At 38.2% G+C, this 19,719-nt stretch overlaps 2 protein-coding genes across 2 annotated transcripts; one reads left to right on the top strand and one right to left on the bottom strand.

Annotated features, from left to right (window-relative positions):
• Positions 1 to 87: 87 nt before the first annotated feature.
• LOC110064221 (eukaryotic translation initiation factor 3 subunit G-like) lies at positions 88 to 7,463 on the bottom strand. The gene is made up of 10 exons (XM_089274917.1): positions 7,344 to 7,463; positions 7,087 to 7,130; positions 6,329 to 6,417; positions 5,485 to 5,544; positions 4,643 to 4,747; positions 3,618 to 3,795; positions 2,976 to 3,104; positions 2,056 to 2,189; positions 458 to 564; positions 88 to 177 (listed from the first exon to the last, which is right to left on the bottom strand). The coding sequence occupies exons 1-10, from the start codon at positions 7,367 to 7,369 to the stop codon at positions 156 to 158; spliced, it is 894 nt and encodes a 297-aa protein (XP_089131043.1). The 5' UTR covers positions 7,370 to 7,463; the 3' UTR covers positions 88 to 155.
• Positions 7,464 to 7,505: 42 nt separating this feature from the next.
• Positions 7,506 to 12,300, top strand: LOC110064174 (28S rRNA (uridine-N(3))-methyltransferase-like). Its single transcript, XM_020771180.2, has 8 exons — positions 7,506 to 7,549; positions 7,635 to 7,671; positions 7,814 to 7,924; positions 8,736 to 8,824; positions 9,533 to 9,734; positions 10,025 to 10,222; positions 10,672 to 10,873; positions 11,321 to 12,300. The coding sequence occupies exons 1-8, from the start codon at positions 7,523 to 7,525 to the stop codon at positions 11,553 to 11,555; spliced, it is 1,101 nt and encodes a 366-aa protein (XP_020626839.2). The 5' UTR covers positions 7,506 to 7,522; the 3' UTR covers positions 11,556 to 12,300.
• The last annotated feature ends 7,419 nt before the right edge of the window (positions 12,301 to 19,719 follow it).

Raw genomic sequence — 19,719 nt, 5'->3', positions numbered from 1 at the left:
CTACTTCGTGGAGTAGGTAAAGAGTAGCTGTTTATCAAACATGAGATAAGATGAATTAATAAGAGAGGTTAAAATATGATCCAGTCCATCGTAATCTTAGGCTTTAATTACTTTCTTTTTTTCGATTAGTGACAAGCATCATTTCAGGCCTATTTCTATTGTTGATTTGTTGATGGTCTGTGGAGAGAAACAGAATTAACAAATGTTAAATAGGATATTTTGAAACGCTATTCGTAAAGAAGTAGAGTGACCTGTGGCGGTATCCTTTTCGTGTATGTCTCGTGTGGACAAATGGGGAAGGTGTCAGTAGTGACATCAGTAGTGGCTCACACGAGAGATTCATTTTCTCCATCACTATAATTACATGGGGATATCTCAATAAAACTACAGATCCTGTGAGGTAGGTGGTCCAACTAAAAGTACCTGGCCCTATCCTCAAAACAATTCATCAACTTACTTAGCCCATTCTACGTTCAAGATGAGATGATCATAGCCAAATCCTTGAACGCTCTGAATGGCTCGTGCAGCATCTTCACGATGAACAAAGTTGATAAATGCAAAGCCCTGTGGATGAAAGAGATAGTAAAGTTAAAGACTAACCACCCTATGATCACTTTAATTATTTAGGAAAATGTCTTGCATAAGACCTTATAAAAGGTCAAAATACGTACAGCTGATACTTAAGTCTGTGTGCCATGAAACATCTCGATGCATTGCCACAGGCACTGCCCTCCCAATTAGGTACATTAACACAAAAGCTTAAGGGCCCATTAACCGATTTATGCGCGCGCCCGCGCGCGTTGCTAAGGAGGTGAAATTTCACTTCCGGTTACTTACGTCAGCCTAAGCGCGGAAAATAAAAACAACTCAATAACTTCCAAATTCGCTAACATTTTAGATGTTTTTCTTTGTGTTTCACAAAATGCAAAGTAAAAAAAGTACAAGCAGGGACAAAATAAGAAGAAGACAGGAAAACAAGAGCAATAGAAGGTCAAAACTAACTCTGTGTGGGTTTGTTTGATCTTACCGAAGTGCGCTGATAGTGTAAATTGCGCACGCGCTGATAGGGTAACTTCCAATATATATCGGACGCACTTCCGGTTTCTTTAAATGCTAAAGGAAACGCGGTTTTCATTAAATCCAGCCTTTTTCGACGGATTTCGATCAAAGGCAACGTTGGAAAGATAGCTATGCATTCCTTTTTCAAAATCATGCTTTTTTCAGAAAATTACGCATTTTTTAATATTTTGAAATTCTCTCAAAATCTGACCTTTTAGAAATGAAACAAAATCTATGCATAGCGTAATGAGGATTTAAATTAAAATATCACATCAATGAAAGAAATCCCGATAAAGTAATTTGCCTGGGAGCCTTTGCGTTTTTTCAGTATTAGTCACATGACCATGGGCGTGGCCTGGTGACGTCATCACTAGTGTTACTAATCATGAAAAAGTTAAAACACATGAAATAACTCTGAACTAGCTAAAAATGATGAGGTTATATGAGAATAAATTTTCCTTAGCAACGGCTCGAAAAGATCGGTTAATGGGCCCTTAAAGCTTATGAAACCGTAATGAAGATCTGCAGCTATATGCTATCTATAGTCCTTCGTGGTATTTTGTCAGATTAATGTATAGGCAAACGTCATTGTTTCTTTTGTTCTGAGGTAAAAGGCACATTAAGAACACTTTCATATCACATCATGGTTAGTGTTCTCATACAACACGGAAATTTCCTTCCTTTGTAAGTAATTCCCTATCAAATCCCTAGAGTTTGGTAAAGCACCGATATAGCGGAAACAGGTTGTTTCACCTCAAGTCCGTTTCGCCCCAACTCAAAGTCGTTTCGCCTCAAATCAAAGTCGATTCGCCCGTAGTTTTATTAACGCAAATCATGGAGTAGTTGGCGCCCAAATATGTTTCACTTTCTATATTTCCTTCCTCGATATACCTGTCGAGGTGGCAGCCGGTCGTTTCGCCAACGTATCACTGCGCAAACGCTCTGTTAAGAAAGCAGCCTTTCATTCTGGTTACCAAAAGACAAAAGAACAATTACCTTTGACTGGTTGGTGTGCTTATCTTTGGCCAGGAAGATCCTGGAAATTGGTCCAAACGGACGGAACAGTTCCTGTAGGTCAGCTTCCCTGGTATCTTCTGACAAGTTAGTCACTCTTATTGTGGCTGATTCGTCTAATAAGAGACATATGAAAACAATAAATTTCAGCATCTACCTCTCATGCATCAAAAATTGAAATCACAATAATGTATTAATCACAGGCACGTTTGTCATTTTGTATTCGCTGAAGAAAACCTAACCTTTTTTTCTAACTTTAAAGTAAAGTGGAACAAGAATGATACAGACACCAAAGGGACATGCCAGAGGGTCAGCATTTACCAAGTGTCTATGAAGGAGACCATCAGAATAGGCAACTCGCACATATATTTTATTGATACAAAGACTAAAGCATAGTTACCTAACAGAATAATGTCTCCAATACATTAAAGTTAGTTTCAAACTGGAGAAATCTTACGCCCATTCAAAATGTTAAAGGCTTCATGTTAAGAGGTCAAACTTGAAGGAAGACTAGTGCCAAATATCTCATACTATTACAGTGTATGTTTAAAAAAAATAACCCATAGAAAGCTCTCATTTTACAACAAGGAACAATAATTATTATGTGCGGAACATAGGCTGTAGTTGTGAAAAATAATAATAAAAAAAATTATATAAAGTACACACACAACCAGCGTCCATAAGGCAAGGTTTAGTTTGTACATGTATAAGAACATCTCAATCGTGTCACAGAAAGTACACATTAAGCAGGCTAATGCTTAAAGCAGGTTTTATTCAGGCTAATGTAAGAGGAAAAATGAAACTGTCTGTTATAAGCCTTAGCGGGTCTTCAAATGAAGTGGGCGTCTAAAGAGCAGAGTTTCATCAGCTTGAAACTCAGTTACATTGCTGTGGGTACATACCCCTCTGTGACCTGGGCATGGCCTCCCCACGTCTGTTGGCTGCTCCTTCTCTCAGTCCTGGAGCAATGTACTTTCCAGTCTTGGATGCTGCAGGCTGATCTCCAGCTCCTGTTGTTCCTGCTGTTCCCGCTGCCATCATGAAATTACAACACCTCCATTTAAAACACTCCAAAAGTACAAACATTAAAGCCTGGACTTGTTGGGTATCTTATGGCTTATGTGTACATACACGTACATCTTACAGGTGCAATGGAATAACAATGGAATAAAAGGCCTCATGGTAGTGGTAGGGATGGAAGAGTTAGGAGGAGACCCACCAAGTGGCTGTCCACTGGAGCAAATTGCACAGAATCTGAAGCAGTGTTTGCCACCTCAGCATTGATAGGATAGATGATGATAATGATGATGATGTTTGTGAAGTAATGATTGTACTAATGTTTGTGTGGGTCCTGTGGTATTACCTGTAATGCAATGATTCAACCAATTCTGGTGTGGTATTTCAGTGATGATTGGAACAATGTTGGCGCAGGCCTTGTGGTGCTTGAGACATGACTGAACCAATGTGACATTATAGTACATGTATGTTAAACACATCAAGTTTACAGATTGTACATGTCAATCAAGCAGTAAGCTAGACATTACCAGCACCAGTGGCAGGTTTAGCTTCTTCCTCTTTGACTTGTGCCTGTATAACCTCCAGTCGATCCTTGTAAGGACACTTAGTTGTCCAATGGTCTCCTTTACAGATACGACATTGCACAATCTTCTGAGTACTTTGACCCAGCTTCTTCAGTGGGTCATCCATATCTTGTTGTAGGTCCTAGAAAAAAAATCCAACAGCACTGAACATCTGCATGTTGCCTTTGCATTAGATTATTATATCAAATGTACTGTCAGGTGAGCAGGTCTAAAGAATAAGCATTAACTACAGTTGACACTAATTGTTCTAATATTTTATGCAAGAGGATCAGAGGTCAAGAGAGTCTTCAAACTAGTGTTGTGGTTAAGAACAGATGGCAGTCTGTTCCCACAAACCATTGTCTGGCGCAAATTACAACATCACCTCCTCTGCGTTAGAGTTATTAACTGTACATTATTGTCTTGATGTACTACCAGATTATATAAATAACAGAAGAAAAGAGGAGCTAAGCAGCTATACTTCATTCAAATAACATTGTATAACTGGTAATACATGTACAATGACTCCTGCTAACCTGAACCAACAGTACACTGTAACTCAACTTTTGCACTACATATACATGTAAGTGAAACTAAAATTGTTTTCCCCTGTATACGATCTTACATGTACATTTACAGTAATTTAATCACTGATATTTCAAATCTCTTATCAGTAGCCCCCACCATTGTATTGTTCTGCTGTGATACTTTGTTTCGTTTATTCCCTTCATATCTGTTATGATTTGCTATGCTGGTAAAACAATTTTGACAAAAGTCAACCTGCTTTCATCATTACATGTATTTTCATTGGCATCTCAATTTTACCCTAATGGTGCTTTTGTAATAAACCTGATAGAACTGCACAATGTTTTATTCCCTAGTTTCTAGTGATTTGTTTCCATCTCCCAGTGATGCAAACTCCCAATAGCTCCAACCTTTCAAGGTTTGAGTTATTGAAGGTCAGTGTTTACTGCAGTTAAAATATCTACCTCCTTGTTGGTGGTGAGGATAAGGAACACATCATCAGTAACTGTCGTCGTGGATGGATTTGGACCTGGCCCGTCATTCTTTGCATCTCCAAACTTTCTCCATAACTGAAATGATTGTTAATTTTAAGTGCAATTGAATCTATAACCTGTCGATTAGAGATGTTTATGCTGTAGTTTAAACTTGTCTTAGATTGGGAATTTTTCAAACTAGTTTGATAGGTATTTTCCTTTATGTGATACTCATTACCATTACCGTGAGACGAAAAAAATTGGAATCACAACATACATGCACGTGTTGTTATTAATTATTGACCTCAATTAATTTTGATTTCAACTACATTGTATTATGTAGTTTGTTTTCTTCTAGTTAGTTACTAAATAATAAGGAAAACAGCGTCAAAACCTTGTTGACGAGTTTAGTACTTGTCACTTGACAGGCCCTCACATTCCTTGATACCTTTTTAAAATTAATTCTCCAAGTGCCTCATCCAGCACGTCTACAAACTGTGTGCGTACCATGGATTTAGGCCAAATTGTTTCTTCAAACTTGGCCAAGAATTTATCACCGACAAGGCCTCAACATAGGAGAATTGAGAACAGAACTTGATGTAGTCCTGAAGTGAATCATGGCAACATTGAAGGATTCCTTGGTGCTGCTAATCAGAGTTACAGGTACAGGCATGGAAGCAGATATCAGTAGTCATAGAAAATTGTATGTAAAATATTATTATTATCTATGACATTCATAAGTATATTCATTCATAAATGTACTAGAGATAATTACATGTAATTTAAAAAAAGAGTTAAAGTACAGTGTACAATTACAAGAATATTCCTTTTACCTTTCTTTTTGCTATTGTCTTTGAAACCCGTTTTGTTTCAATTTTAAAGGTCCTCACAATCTATGTACATTAAAAAGAAAAATCCACAACAATTTACTCATAATCTCAAGTATAACTAACAAGTTAAAGAATCCATTTGTCGGTTGAAAATAATATGGTGTTTGTCTTTTGAATCCGTTTTCTAATGTCTTTAGTACCTGTACATACGTACATACGTACCATACATGTACGTAGTTAGCACAACAAGGGACTACAGGCGCATTAGTTTAGGGTCATCTAGATCAGGATCACTCGGATCATGGTGCATCAAAAGAGCTGATGAATCTGTGATCATATGAGCCATTATCTTAGTGATTTTGGATAACTAATCCTGATCCAGATCACCCCAAAGGAATGCACCCTATATGTATAGGAAAACCAGTCTTGTAATGGCATCATTTGAATCGACTGAACCATTTAATTTTACTGTAATTAGCATCAACAATATACATGTACACTGTCTTGTTAAGCAGATACAGTTCTACAGGCAAAGATTAAAAATAATTGACTACCTTAATAACTGAGTAGGCAAGAGTGTAAGGTGTAAAGTGTGGAAAATGTGAAAAGAGTGTGAAAAATGGTGTTCATTCGACAATATAGATACCAGTCGCCTACAACCATTCAAGGCAGTACTTGTTTGTTGATGTTTAGCATATCACTGGTATTATGTAAATTGTCACACAGAGCCCTCATCAACAATCTTTTATTATCTTTCTCCTTTCTAAATTTAGCCCAGTAAGTTCTTAATCATAGGGAACATTTAATATCGCTAAAGTAAAATATGTATTGACTTAGTGGTCCAAACCTTGAGCAACTTCCCCTCCTCATTCCTTTTAAATTCTGTTACAATTTTTGTGTCTCCATTAATGACCTCTGATATGGGCGGTAAGTGGTCTGAATGAAAACAAAGTACAGGTGTAATCACTACATGATGACCATACTTATAAATTATTTAATACATGAAGGTTACAAGTAATATTATCATGAATAGGAAAAGCTCTCCATAAAATGCTACTTAAAAAAATAGTCTTGTCCAGCCCAGAATTGAGAATGTTTAACAAACATGTAACAGAAAAATTTTTTCTGTTATATAAGAAACCTTTTATGGACTGAGTTTGTCAAGGACCCTACTGGGAGAACATCAGTTGTTGGTTTGGATGAGCCCAGCTGTGCTTGGTCTGTTTACCTTGAACCAGTACGTCCATTTACCTTGAACCAAAATTTCCCCAGTTGGATCCTTGTACTTTGTTATTAAAATGTATTCATGTATGAGAATCTCAAAATCACAATTACAATCAAAATGTATGTCGTTTCTCATAGGAAAGAAAATGGAGAGTTCCTTTAACAGATCCAGATACGTGTAAACTCAATAAGAGCAATTACAGAATGCAGGGTCACTTTGGACCACCTCATTTACAAGTATCTTGTAACCTTTTGTAGAACGAGGCATAACACCATAGACACTCTCGTGGTTCAATGAGATGTAAATAAGTGGCCAAGTATAATCTGTAGTTTAGCTCTCGATAATCGAAATTAAACTGGACTAATAGGAATCAGCTGTACCTTCTTCTCCTTCTTCCACTAGATCAGCCCAACTTGGCTTCTCGCTAGGAACAAACAATATAAGATTAGTCAAGAATTTTACCACCTTACTAGTGACTGGGCATTACAAAGTTTCCCTGAATTAAAAATTTACTAAGCTTAAGCTTAAGTTTGCATAAGCTTATCAGATGGCGTCTGGCTGGGTGAAGTTGAAAGGAGAGCTACGTTTATTGAAAATGGACTTAAACTACACAGAAAAAGAGAAGACAAGCACTTACTCGGTGTCTTTATCAAGAACTGGCATCTGTGTTCTGATAATTTCCTAAATGTTAAAAAATGTCAGTCGAAAATAGCCCTTCTTTTCACACGTGAATCAGCGACAAATCTGTGGAGACCGCGATGTTCTGGTTAGCGGTGAAATTAAGGAGTGCATCAGCGTTATCAACAATTCCTTGCGATGCCAATCTTCAAGATGGCGGACGAGGTGAGTAAAACTAAAAAGCTCTAACAATTTTGACGAAGCACCTATCTGTTTATCAAAACCTTGAAATTTTTGGCGTGATTTTTAGGTAGAGGGAAAGCGTAAGAAGAAGGCGAAAAAGAAAGGTCAGTTATATTTTATCTCTTACGGTTGTTGATGAATCTCTTGAGTAAATCCGATCTTTCTAAGTGACAACTGCGCTTGTAAGCTCTTATTTGCATTGAGCTGTTATTGCAATTTAACCTGAATATTAATTTTAATTTGCAGCGAAACACAAACCTGAAAAGAGAAAGAGGGATTCATCTCTGGTACGAGATAATGGTGTTTTACCCTCAAAGTTGACGAAAACGGAGAACAACAGCTCTACGACATGTAGAGGTCAAGAACATGCAGTTTCTTCCTTACTGTTTATTCTATAATGTGCCTTTAAAATTTACATGTATGTTTGATTATGGGGTGTAATTTAATCCAGAAATTAAGTTCCTTTGTAGTTTAAGTTATGGAAACTGGAGACACTATTAAGTACTAGTACTGATAAGTAACCTGGCTCCGCCATTCCTTAGAATAATATTATTATAAGAGGTGTACATAAACACTTTTGCAGTGGTTTTTAGCACGAATTGATGAATCCACGATGTCTGGTCGTTTCGATGCAAAGTCGTTTCAATATTCAATACATATCTAAAGTTGATTTTATACAAACTGAAGTCAATTCGATATCACCTCAATTTACCTAAAGTAGTTTCAATTCGCTGCAGAAATTTTGCACTGTAAACTTTGGGCTAAATCAGACGCATGTAGATACCCGGCAGCCGAGAGGTGTTTACAAAAAACTATACCTGGCAGTCTGAACCAGGGAATATCTCATTCAATTCTTCTTAGGATAATAAATCTTTGTCCAGAAATGCCAAGCATGTTCAAGTATTATTTTGGCCTTGATATCGTCAAAAATTGCAGTTGAAACCCCCCAAGAGTATTCTATTTCTTGTTTACTTTTGCAACCTCAGTTTGTATCGAATTGACTTCAGTTTGTAGCAAATTGATTTCAGTTTGTATCGAATTGACTTCATATGTATATTGAATCGACTTTGAGTTGTATCAAAATGACTTGTATTGAAATGACTTAGCATCGAAATGTCCATAAACCGAATCATCATAGCACAGTAAACATGGTATCATTTTGCTGCAGGTCGCCAATTTACTGTTAGTCTTGCTCTACCTGGCTCCATCCTTGACAATGCGCAATCGCCAGAACTGAGGACATACTTAGCAGGGCAGGTGAGAAAAATCATTTGCTAAATTGCATATAACACAATTGATTCTTGTGTCCATGTACCCATCATTAGCCAGTTTCAAGGGGCAGCTTTTATTTACTACGAATGCCTTACCCTGATATGGTGAAAAGCTGGTCTCCATATCTACTGGCCCAGTTTCAGTCTGGACAGTATCCTTGAGTCAAGCTCTTATTATATGTAGGTGCCACCCTTAACTTAGACCGTCCTGACAGGCTGTGCCACATCATGCCGCAGATACATTTAACCATAGGTATACAGGTACCTTCAGACTTGGGAGATGGTGGCCTTCTTGCCCCCAAAGGATTACACAACGCCTGAATGCGTGAGTGTTGAAATTGGAAAGAACCTGTTATAATTCCAAAATTAGTTGCTTTGAAACCCTGCATACTCTATGACTTTGATCACCGGCCAAGTAAAATCAGAAACTAATTAAAAGAAAAAATTATTTCTTCCATGTTCAAAAATTTCAAGAAACATTTTTATTAACAAAATTATTAAATGGTTCTTTGTGGAGCCATTCTAAAAGGCTCTTTTCAGGTCCACCACAAAGACAAAAGTCTTGGTTCGTTTGATTCTTTTGTCTTTGTCTCCTATGGAGTTGGAACTGACCGTTTATTCATCCAAGAACCATACCCACCGACAGGTCAAATCCTGTTTAAAGATCTGAATTCTTTGAGTGTTACTCTTGCAGATTGCTCGAGCTCTAGCTGTTTTCAATGTAGATGAAGTTGTTATCTTTGATGAGTCTGGAAAGGCCAAGAGTGAGTCTAGCAGTGGACTGAACCGAAAGTCAGACCCTAATATCTTGCTGGCAAGAATACTTCAGTATCTGGAATGTCCTCAGTATCTAAGGAAAAATTTCTTTCCAAAACACAGTGATTTACAATATGCAGGTACAATGTACATGTAGGTGTAGAAATACATTACCTGAAGTTTGTTGTTTCTTTATCATCAAGCATAATATTTATCATAAAGAAGTGACAACCATGATACGTAAGTCACTCTGTGGCTATTTGAGAGATGAAGAAAACATTCACCAGGTGACCTACTGCTCATACTCTCTTAATTTCCCCGGTGCTCTCAAATTCCCATTTTGTTTTATGACTTATCAGTATAATTTAAGACTTAAGCAATAGGTTTGTTGTTAAAGAATCAAATAATTTTGAGAAACCTTGCTTTCTAGGATTGTTAAATCCATTGGATACCCCACATCATATGAAAGTGGATGATGACATCCCCTACAGGGAGGGAGTGGTCCTTGAAAGACCTGTCAAGAAAGGGAGTGGTTCGTTTGTGAATGTTGGAATGCGGAAAGAGGTGCGAATTGATAAATCCATCAAGCCAGGTGTGAGAGTCACGGTCAAGATGGGGGACACATCAGGTGCATATGACAAGTGTTTCTCTCTGAGATTAATATAGATTAAACTACAAGAATCCCAAACTTCAGTTTGGAAAATGCCTTGTCTCAATAGTTATTTGGTTAAAACAACACTTACTTAATATATGTAAGAATCAATTAAGCCTCTTAACCAACTCAGTGTGTCAACAGAATTGAATTTCATGTGTTGTCTCTTTTACCTATCCTTTCAATTCACAGTGAGCAGTGTAGGTTTATACAAATGTGCCCTGCCTCTCGATCTACTTGAAGTGTAACAAAATAATTTGCTAACAAACTAGATTGCTTGTTATGGTATTATAAAGATTCATATTTAAATCTCTCACATTGTTCCTTACCAACATTGACCAGTAATAAAATAGAACAGGAATGTTTTGGCCGCTTGATACATTGCACCTGTCTTCTAAATGGTTCTTATGCACATATTTTAACAGGCACAAAATTCTACACTGGAGCAGTTGTTTCTCCTAGCACACCCAGAACAGAAGAAGGACTGTATTGGGGCTACAGTGTAAGGCTAGCTTCTTCATTTGGGGCAGTGTTCACACAGAGTCCATACAAAGAGGGCTATGACATCACCATTGGAACTTCAGAAAGGGGGACCTCGGTAGATGCTCTAGAACTACCAAACTTTAGGTACCGTACAAAGAATGTTACCAATAACTTCCAAATTAAATTAAGAGTTTTGATTTTCCCAAGTATGTGATGTTTATCTGTGGCACCTACAATGATTGTTTATTTATAGTTACTATTATTTTAGATTCATGGATGATTTGTAAAAGTTTCTGCAAATTAAAGTCACAGTGCTGTAATCTTAAATTCATAGCCAAATTTCTTCTTACACACACTTCCTTAGTTTATTACAGACAAGTCAATTTTTTTAAAACACCAGCATTCATACAAACTACCCTACAGAGAGCTCTGAGTGCAAGCAGAAAAATAAGAAACACGTCACAGAGGGGATATAAAATAAATAGTCAAATCCTCCCATGTAGTGAAAACACTTAATTTGTTGTTCGTAAGTAGGGTGAATCCATTGCTGTCTATACCGTATCTACAGTGTTGATGTACTTTTTCTTTTAGACATTTGCTAGTGGTGTTTGGTGGATTGAAAGGACTAGAGACTAGTTTAGAGTCTGATGAGAATTTACCGGCAAATGATCCATCTCTAGTGTTCGACTATTACGTGAACACTTGTCCTGGCCAAGGAAGTGGAACAATAAGAACAGAGGAGGCCATACTTGTCACGATGTCCGCCTTGAGACCAATCATAGCAAAAGCAACACAATGCCAGCTACCTTCAGTTGCCTCTTTGTAAAATGTGGGCCTCTAAAATGAGGCTGGAAGAAAGCGCAATTTGTACCCTCGGGGTGGTACCTAATATTAATCAATAATGTTCTGGGACGCCACTGGTTGTCTGATCTATATGGACTGATTTTCATTGATCGATTACTTTTTGTTTCTAAAGTAAACTGCCGAAAGTAACGAATCTAACGATCCTCCGAAAGTAACGTCAAAAAGTTGTGGCCGCTAAAGGTATCGCTTATGCCACGAAGAGTAGTGAAATGTCAATTCGTGCTTCTTAAGTTCAAGCTGGGCCGTGTTAAAACAAAACCCGTAGAGGTCCGGATAGTAGCAGACATTTTGCAATTTTAAGAAACAACACAACGCTTTTTAAAAACATGTTTCAACAGAGTCTGCTGTCATCTTCAGTTTAAATTACGAAGTACGGAATTGAGTATACAGTGTGCGCAAAATGCTAATTAACTATAAGAACAAAGGAAACATGGCAACGCGTAAAATAATACAAAGAAAGATATTTCACACCAAACATGTTACCTATTTTTAAGGACGAGAAAACTAACTTAATATCAATGCTGTTACAATAACGTTTAGCAAGGTGGCGACCCTTTTTTGCGTGATAATAGAAAAAGGACCAATGTAACGTAATTTAAAGTAAAAGGTACGTGTAGTGTCAGAGACGGAAGCCGGGGGACTACAGCCGTGACGTGTAAATGTGAGGTAACGATTAATAATATTTTCAACTAGATGGACTGGAAAAAGATTCTTTTAAAATCTGGCAATATTGAGGTTATGGTGGGGTGTAGAGAAATTGGTAATTTTATGCTTAAGGGATGGACAAAAGTCTCCTTGGTTTTAGACAACAACGGGGACATCAAGCAGTCACTCTTTTCCTCGAAAATGCTGTCTCTCTTTTCGCTCGTCTTTCGACGCCCGCGCTACTAGCTGCTCGCGGTATTGCAGCTCCTACGTCGGTAAGTATGTATACCTTATCATGGTGTATTTAGGACTTCCTGTTAATTCTCCCATATTCCCTGTGCTTCCCTGCATTCCTCATTGTTATTCTTTTGCATTCCCCTGTATATTCCTCTGCATTCTCTCGTATTCTCTTGTATTCTCCTGTGTTTTCTTGTATTCCCCTGTATTCCCTAGTATTCCCCTTTATTCTCTTGTATTCCTCTGTATTCTCTTTTATTATATGGCTGCGTCTCACAAAGACTGGGAACTACCGAATTCACGAATATGATTGGCTGAAATCGATATTGACCGCGGTCTAGCTTTTCCCATCTAGACCGGCATCTAGCTAGACCGCTTTCATTTTGCGTTGACAAAGTAGCAAACTAAAATACAAAAATGTTCACCATTTTCTTTTATTTTCTTCTCAATCATTTATGGCACTGCCAAAAAGCCTGATGACAAAACAAACAAGTAAAGAGAACGAGCAAATTTCGGCAGGTTTAAGTTAAGCTCATCGCCGTTCGCAAGCAAACTGTCGGCAAACCAGTTACATTAAACGAATTAAAGTTTTCTTCTTTGCCATATAATAAACATCTTATTAACCGAGCTAAGTCGGTCTGTATGGGAGAATCTTGACCTCGGTCGTGTGTACAGACCTCACTGCGTTCGGTCTGTACTCACGACCTCGGTCAAGATTCTCCCATACAGACCTCCAGCTCGGTTAATAAGAGCTAAGTATTCCCCTATACTCTCCTGCATTCCCCTTTATTCTCTTGTCTTCTCCTGTATTCTCTTATATTCCACTGTTTTCTCTTGTATTCCGCTGTATTCTCCTCTATTCCCCTGTATTGTCTTGTATTCCACTGTATTCTCCTGTATTCCTCTATTCTCCTGTATTCCCCTGTATTCTTTAGTATTCCCCTGTTTTCTCAGTTGTATTCCCTTGTATTCTCTTGTATTCCCCTGTATTCTCCTGTATTCCCCTGTATTCTCCTGTATTCCCCTGTATTCTCCTGTATTCCCCTGTATTCTCCTGTATTCCCCTGTATTCCTCTGTATTCTTTTGTATTATCTTGTACTCCCCTATATTCCCCAGTATTCTCTTGTATTCCTTTGTATTTTCCTGTATTCCCCTGTATTCTCTTGTATTTCCCTGTATTGTCTTGTTTTCCCTTGAATTCTCTTGTATTCCCTTGTTTTCTCTTGCATTCCGCTGTATCTCCTGTATTCCCCTATATTCCCCTGTATTCTCCTGTATAAATCTTCTGTATTCTCCTGTATTCTCTTGTAAATCCCCTCTGTTCCCCTGTTTCTACTGTACAATATCGCTGTATATTTGTACTGTTATTTGGACGGTATTCGCTGCAGTTGGATAATAAACAGTGATATTGCACAGTAGAAAACCTGTTTGCCGCATTTGTACAGCAGAAAACCTGTTTGCAGTGTGTTTGCCGTACAGGTCGGCGCGCGCACGCAGAACTGTCACATTCTCCCTCTTTCATTGTTAAATATATTGACTACAGCAGTTGGATAATAAATCTCTTATTAGATGTTTTGGTGTCTAGTATCGCTGTATATTTTTACTCGTTGTAAAAATATACAGCGATATATACCGAACTGATCGAGCAGATGAAGTATTATTTGTCTCAAGAATAATACCTCAGTTAAAACGGTTAAAATCTAGAAAGAATGTGTTAATTGTTATATATAGCTTAGAATGTATTCGCTGAGAGCCTCATAAAGTTAAAATAAAATTACCCTCTATTAGGCAATTAAACCAATGAAGGTCTTTTGTTTTCCATTTTTACTTCTTGCAGGGGAACGATCCTTGCCAAAATAAGAGTTGAAATCAGAACTAGAGACCTTGGCCACCTAAAGAAGTGTCAGACAGGATTAGAGGTGCACTTCAAGGAACCTGGTAACAGGAAAGCCCGCTCCGTTTCTCGTGGTCATTTTTGGTGCTCCAAACCCAAAGTGCTTATGGGATCTAGCTCTCCTACTGCTGTGGAGCTGGGATCTTCGTCGACGGATAAATATATTAAAGGAATAGAATCGAGTATTTTAAACTTTCAACAATCATTTGTTTAAGTTCCTTTGAAACTGATTTTAAGAAATGTCTTTGAATTTGAGAATACTTATAGGATTGCAACTTTTCGCAAGAAAATCGGTAAATTGCAAAAACCTTTCAGTATTTTTTAATATGCCAAAATTGATCCAAAATATTTTCTTCTAAATATTAGGTTTTTGTGACAAACTTTTAAAAAGGAACAGAAACAAACAAACAAAAAAAAACAAGTCATTTTGAATGGCCATAAATCGTTAAAGCATTGCATGAGTGTACGATACGTAGGCAGAAAGAACTATAAAAAGAAACTGATCAAGAATCAAAATATTGATAGTGATTTTTCCGTCATATAAAGACAGGATGATCTGTACTGTATTAACTGTATGTCAATAAAGTGATCATTCAGTCAGAGTGGGGTTTGTTACCTGTGTGATAAATATTTAACTGGTAACGGCTTGATTCGAGCTTTATATTCGGGCAGATACTATGATCTATTTCATAAATAGCCTCTTTCAGGCGTTCGGTTAGTTGAGGCGCAGCGCGAAAAGAAGCGCGTAGTAAAATAAAAAAAAGCGCGGCTCCCTTCCTTTCGCCTCGCAAACGAAATAGCATACATGTATTAAGTTTCTTGTCAACTTTAAGACCGCAAACAGCCTGTCACGCTCTTAAATATTCTGTCGTGTCTACCTGTCTGTCATGTCTACAAGTTCATGTGACCTATGCAAGTTTCACTAAGCCTAAAGCCTAATCATTGAATTAACTTTCTCGTAAAATTGGAATAAAAACTATTATCACGAAGGTCTCGAAATGTCAGCCCTGTATGCAAATAAGTCACAAATGCCTTGTTATTTCAATACTAAGTTCCAACTTCCCATTTCATATACTTGGTAAATAATGTTCGCAAAACCGTAAGAAGGTTTTCCATTCAGTTGGTCAATTGTCCCAAGGAATTTAATTTTAATAAAGACACCCTATCCACAAAGGATATCTAAGTCTATAAAGGTTCCATATGATTACCAGACAAAGATTGCAAGAATACTACAGTTATTTTCAGAGCGTAGACTTGGCGTCAATTCAAAAGGTTTTGGCGATCGACCTTTTTATAGAAAGGTTAGAAAGCTAGTGAAGTTCCATAAATATATCACGTGATAACCACAAGCTTGGTCAGGTGACCTCGACGAATCAGTGCCTGAAAGTAAAATAATAAACAATTTGCCCAGCAATTTTTCTATGTGAGAAACTAGTTACAAGTGTAGCTTCGTTGTTTTGAATTTACAGAGCACCTCGCTGCGGTTTGAACTGGTCATCTACTTCTCAGCTTAGCTTCATAGCTTTATTTTCTATCACGCGAAGCATAGCAAGTGTTCGCGTGTTTACACATGAAGAATCTAAAGAATTGGATTTTTTAAAATCCATTTTTTAAAGAATGTCAGTAACTAAAATTGTAATGTGAAACACATAAGTAATTGCACATCGTTTTATTTGGTAAATGCCGTCCGGGAGTCAAATGACAGCATAGGGTGCGATGCGCATGCCCGGTGTACATTGCAGCGCCTTGATCATGTTGCATTTAATTCTAGTTAATTCTGTTTGCGATCATTTTTCAATCGCTTCCAACGAATGAAGATGTCATGTTTATTTTATCTATGCTGTGGCCTGCTTAGAGTTTGTGCAGTTCTTATACAAGCTGTTTTTCATCGATTTCGTGATGTTTCTTCAATCCACCAGGAAAGGTTGTCAGGTAAGACAACAAAGTCTAGTTTCACAGACAGTATAAGGCAAGAGAAGGTTGCATACTTGAGAAATGCACGTTTATTCTGCCACGAGTTCTAAGGCCTTCAAACCAACAACACGAAAACGATCAGTCTGGTCGATATTTTCAAGCTTGATATTTTGGTAGGAGAGAGTACAGAGCGACTGTAAATATTCTAAAAGTGAAATTAAAGTGCGCATGAATCACATTTTCCCGCCCGAAAAAGCAAACTAAATGGTAATGATCGAAAGAATTAACGGACACGACGGGAGATGCGTGTATTCCCCTATTTCCGCCTTTGCCTGACTCGGCGCCCATTGCGTTATTAGACCTTGTTAGCCACTGAAAAACAAAGAGCTTAGTCCGTCAAACATCGCTTCGCCTCGTGCGTGTAACCAGTTGTCTTCTTGGAGGTTTTGAGGATATGCTGCGACGTTTCCGTGATCATTATACGATTTCAACCCGTAATATACTGTATATTCCATGACCTATTTCATACCTAACAACCCCAAATCCTCATTCATACTTGGTTTTAAAACCTGTACCCATCACATGCAGTGAGGAGGTGTTTGATGGCGTCTCAACGAGTTACGCTTACTTCAACTCTCTCGTTACGTTTGACTTCAGATGAATATATCAAATGTTCTAAAATCTACATACCGAAAGCCACGCATGGGACATATTGGTTACGACGAGCATGTATGAAAACGCTGAACCTGTCGATTGCATCAGTTGTAGATTAAGTCAGCAGTGTTATTTCATGTAATTGTCTGTTTCTTTGCTATTAGCATCTTTGTGTCGTTTATCTGTAACTCCTGGGTAGTCCATCTAGATAGTCTGTATAAGTTTATGAACCCAGTCGAAGACAATCGGAATATTCTATGTACTCAGACCTACGAAAAGAATGCCGGCAGAATTAGATTACAAGATGCATAAATATTTTTATTCTGCGGGAGAGCATCTTTCCGTTTTACACTCAGTCCAAAGGACAGTCAAACATTTTTTAAACCCTTGCTCAGTGATCGCGGGAATTAAGCTGTCAAAAAATCTTAGCTTAGCACATGTGCCCTGTTGTTCCTGGGTTTTTTTTAACAGCGTTTGAATTTACTGATTGTCTCTCGAGACCAGGAGTGATTGCGTGAATATGTGATGATCGCGTGCGGACCCGTGCAGGGAATCGCGTGTAGCAGTCGTCTATAGACTAAGAGGCGACATTACGGGTTACAGAAACAAAACTGGTCGTGCTTTCATGTTTTGACGCACAATATCCCAATGCACAAAATCTCTCATCTTATTTATCTTAAGTTAATTGCTTGCAGTATAATTGTTCGCCGAGAAGGAAATTAAAGAAAACAAAGCAAACAGGTTATCAAACCAAGTGCCTTGTTAAAACTGCATTATTTAGTTTTTGCATCTTCATTAAATTTTCTCTTCAACTTCTTCAGAACCTGTTATGTGCGAGGAGGACCTCTTGGCAGAGGAACCTAGTATGGACGTGCCGCTAGCTCTGTGATGAGCTGTTCAAGAAATTGCCCGGGATTAGCAGAAACTGAGTTATAGAGAAAAACTTCAATAGTAAAAGACAATCATGTAGAATATTTTTAGGAACCTGGACATCTATGGACGTCTTGGCAGAGGAACCTGATACAATGACACTAGCTCTACAGTAAGTTGTTCAAGAAATTGCCCAGGATCAGTAGAGACAACATAGAGCTGGAATTTGTAAAAGCAATCATGGAGAGCATTTTTAGGTATTCGGAAATCTATGGATCATGTGAACTGACTTTGTACGATATATGTTCGAACAGAAGAAGATTGAGGCATATAACGTTGTAAAAATTCTTGTCAGCATTCTTGTATGCTTTTAAAATAGCAAAGGTCTGGTTTGTCTCGAATTGCTGTTCTGTAAATAATTAGATGTTTAAACAGAAGGGAATGAGGCAATAACTTTGTAAACATTCTAACCGTAGTGACGTATTCGCGGCAGTAATTTTCAGCAACGAGCAACTGAATGTAACGACAGAATGCGGTTGATTTCTTTTTAACAGTTAGAGCAGAAATGAAACAACTTTTTATCACTTGAGTTGCGGACGTAGTCGTTTTTTCATGAGCCTTGAAAACCAAAACTAAGAGATGTGGAAGAAACGTAATTTCATATATTTGTTTACACAACTAAACAGCGACCATGAGCTAACATTGGTCTTTGCAAAAAAGCACACAAGAGCGATTAAACAATGCTCGTAGGATAAAACTGCGTCGGAAGGAAATTTTGCTTTTATCAACATAACTTTACAATGTAACAAGAAATCTTTAAAAAGAATGAAACCACGATGTTCAAATTTGCAACGTAATAATAGATAATACAAATCTCGCTCTAAATCCACCAGACATGTTCCTCAAAGTAAAATTTAAGAAAGGGTATCATGCCACATATGTCAACAATGAAGTCTAGACGATTAGTAGTCTACGTGCTTCCGTGTGCCGTCTGACGCCAATGATTTAATAGCGGCAGATAAAACAAGCCAAAGGGTCAAGGGCTGTGGTGGTGAAAGCCGCCTTCTTTGACTAATTGGCTTCCGATGTTCGCGTGTTCCCGTTTAACACCTGCCTGGAAAGGTCCAAATAAGGGCAGTGAAGGAGACTACGCGTTAAAGAACTACGCAAGAATTATCAGGAGGGGGAACAAACAATGAGCTTCAGCTAGAAAAATACTGACCCACCTCCTTCGAATCGGGGAAATTATATGCGATCGTCCCCACTGCCCTTCATCGCATGCGTTTGCCTCAATTAATACCATAGACAAAGGTAGGTAAACTTTGCCAAGTGGCCCATGAGGTCGAAGCTTATCCCGGTTTCTGTAGCATCAAGAGACTAGGAGTATTTCTACTCCCCCTGGATGGGATGCTAGTCCATCGCAGGGTTACCCCAAGAATTAAGTTTGCCGACACCCATTTATACACCTGGGTTGAGAGAGGCACTGTGAGAGTAAATATCTTGCCCAAGAACACAACACAATGTCCCCGAGCCGGAACGCTCGATCCCGAGACGAGCGCACAAACCATGGGGCCACTGAGCCTCCCACAATTAATACCATATGAACCCCTTTAATGTTTGTGAGGTTTTTGTGGCGAGAGGAAATAGGAGAGAAGGTAGAAACGCGTAATCAAAGCATTGCGTGGCTACTGATCCAATGATCTCAACTGATTTCAATCCGCAATATACTGAATATTCTACCCAACAGACCTAGATCCTCACTATGATTCAACCTGATTTTTAAACCTGAACACATCACATGTCTCAACCGACGACGTCAACCACGGCTCTTAACTCTCACGTTACGTTTGACGTCAGATGAATGAATCAAAATTTATATAATCTAGACACAATAAGCCATGCAAGGCCGAG

This window comes from Orbicella faveolata, unplaced genomic scaffold, assembly GCF_042242905.1.
Source record: "Orbicella faveolata isolate gen_17 unplaced genomic scaffold, um_ofav_v1 contig_36, whole genome shotgun sequence".
In the NCBI taxonomy this organism is placed as follows: Eukaryota; Metazoa; Cnidaria; class Anthozoa; order Scleractinia; family Merulinidae; genus Orbicella; species Orbicella faveolata.
Note: the sequence above shows the minus strand (reverse complement) of the source record. Positions and strands in the feature narration are given on the sequence as shown.

What these genes read in the sequence shown, in the direction of transcription:
- LOC110064221 (XM_089274917.1), bottom strand. Translation starts at nt 7,369, where the DNA reads ATGCCAGTTCTTGATAAAGACACCGA. An exon ending in GTTCTTGATAAAGACACCGA is followed by an intron (nt 7,131 to 7,343) that starts GTAAGTGCTTGT and finishes GTTTGTTCCTAG; the next exon opens with CGAGAAGCCAAGTTGGGCTG. An exon ending in TCCTCACCACCAACAAGGAG is followed by an intron (nt 3,796 to 4,642) that starts GTAGATATTTTA and finishes TTTTTTTTCTAG; the next exon opens with GACCTACAACAAGATATGGA.
- LOC110064174 (XM_020771180.2), top strand. Translation starts at nt 7,523, where the DNA reads ATGCCAATCTTCAAGATGGCGGACGAG. An exon ending in TCTTCAAGATGGCGGACGAG is followed by an intron (nt 7,550 to 7,634) that starts GTGAGTAAAACT and finishes CGTGATTTTTAG; the next exon opens with GTAGAGGGAAAGCGTAAGAA. An exon ending in GAAGAAGGCGAAAAAGAAAG is followed by an intron (nt 7,672 to 7,813) that starts GTCAGTTATATT and finishes TTTAATTTGCAG; the next exon opens with CGAAACACAAACCTGAAAAG.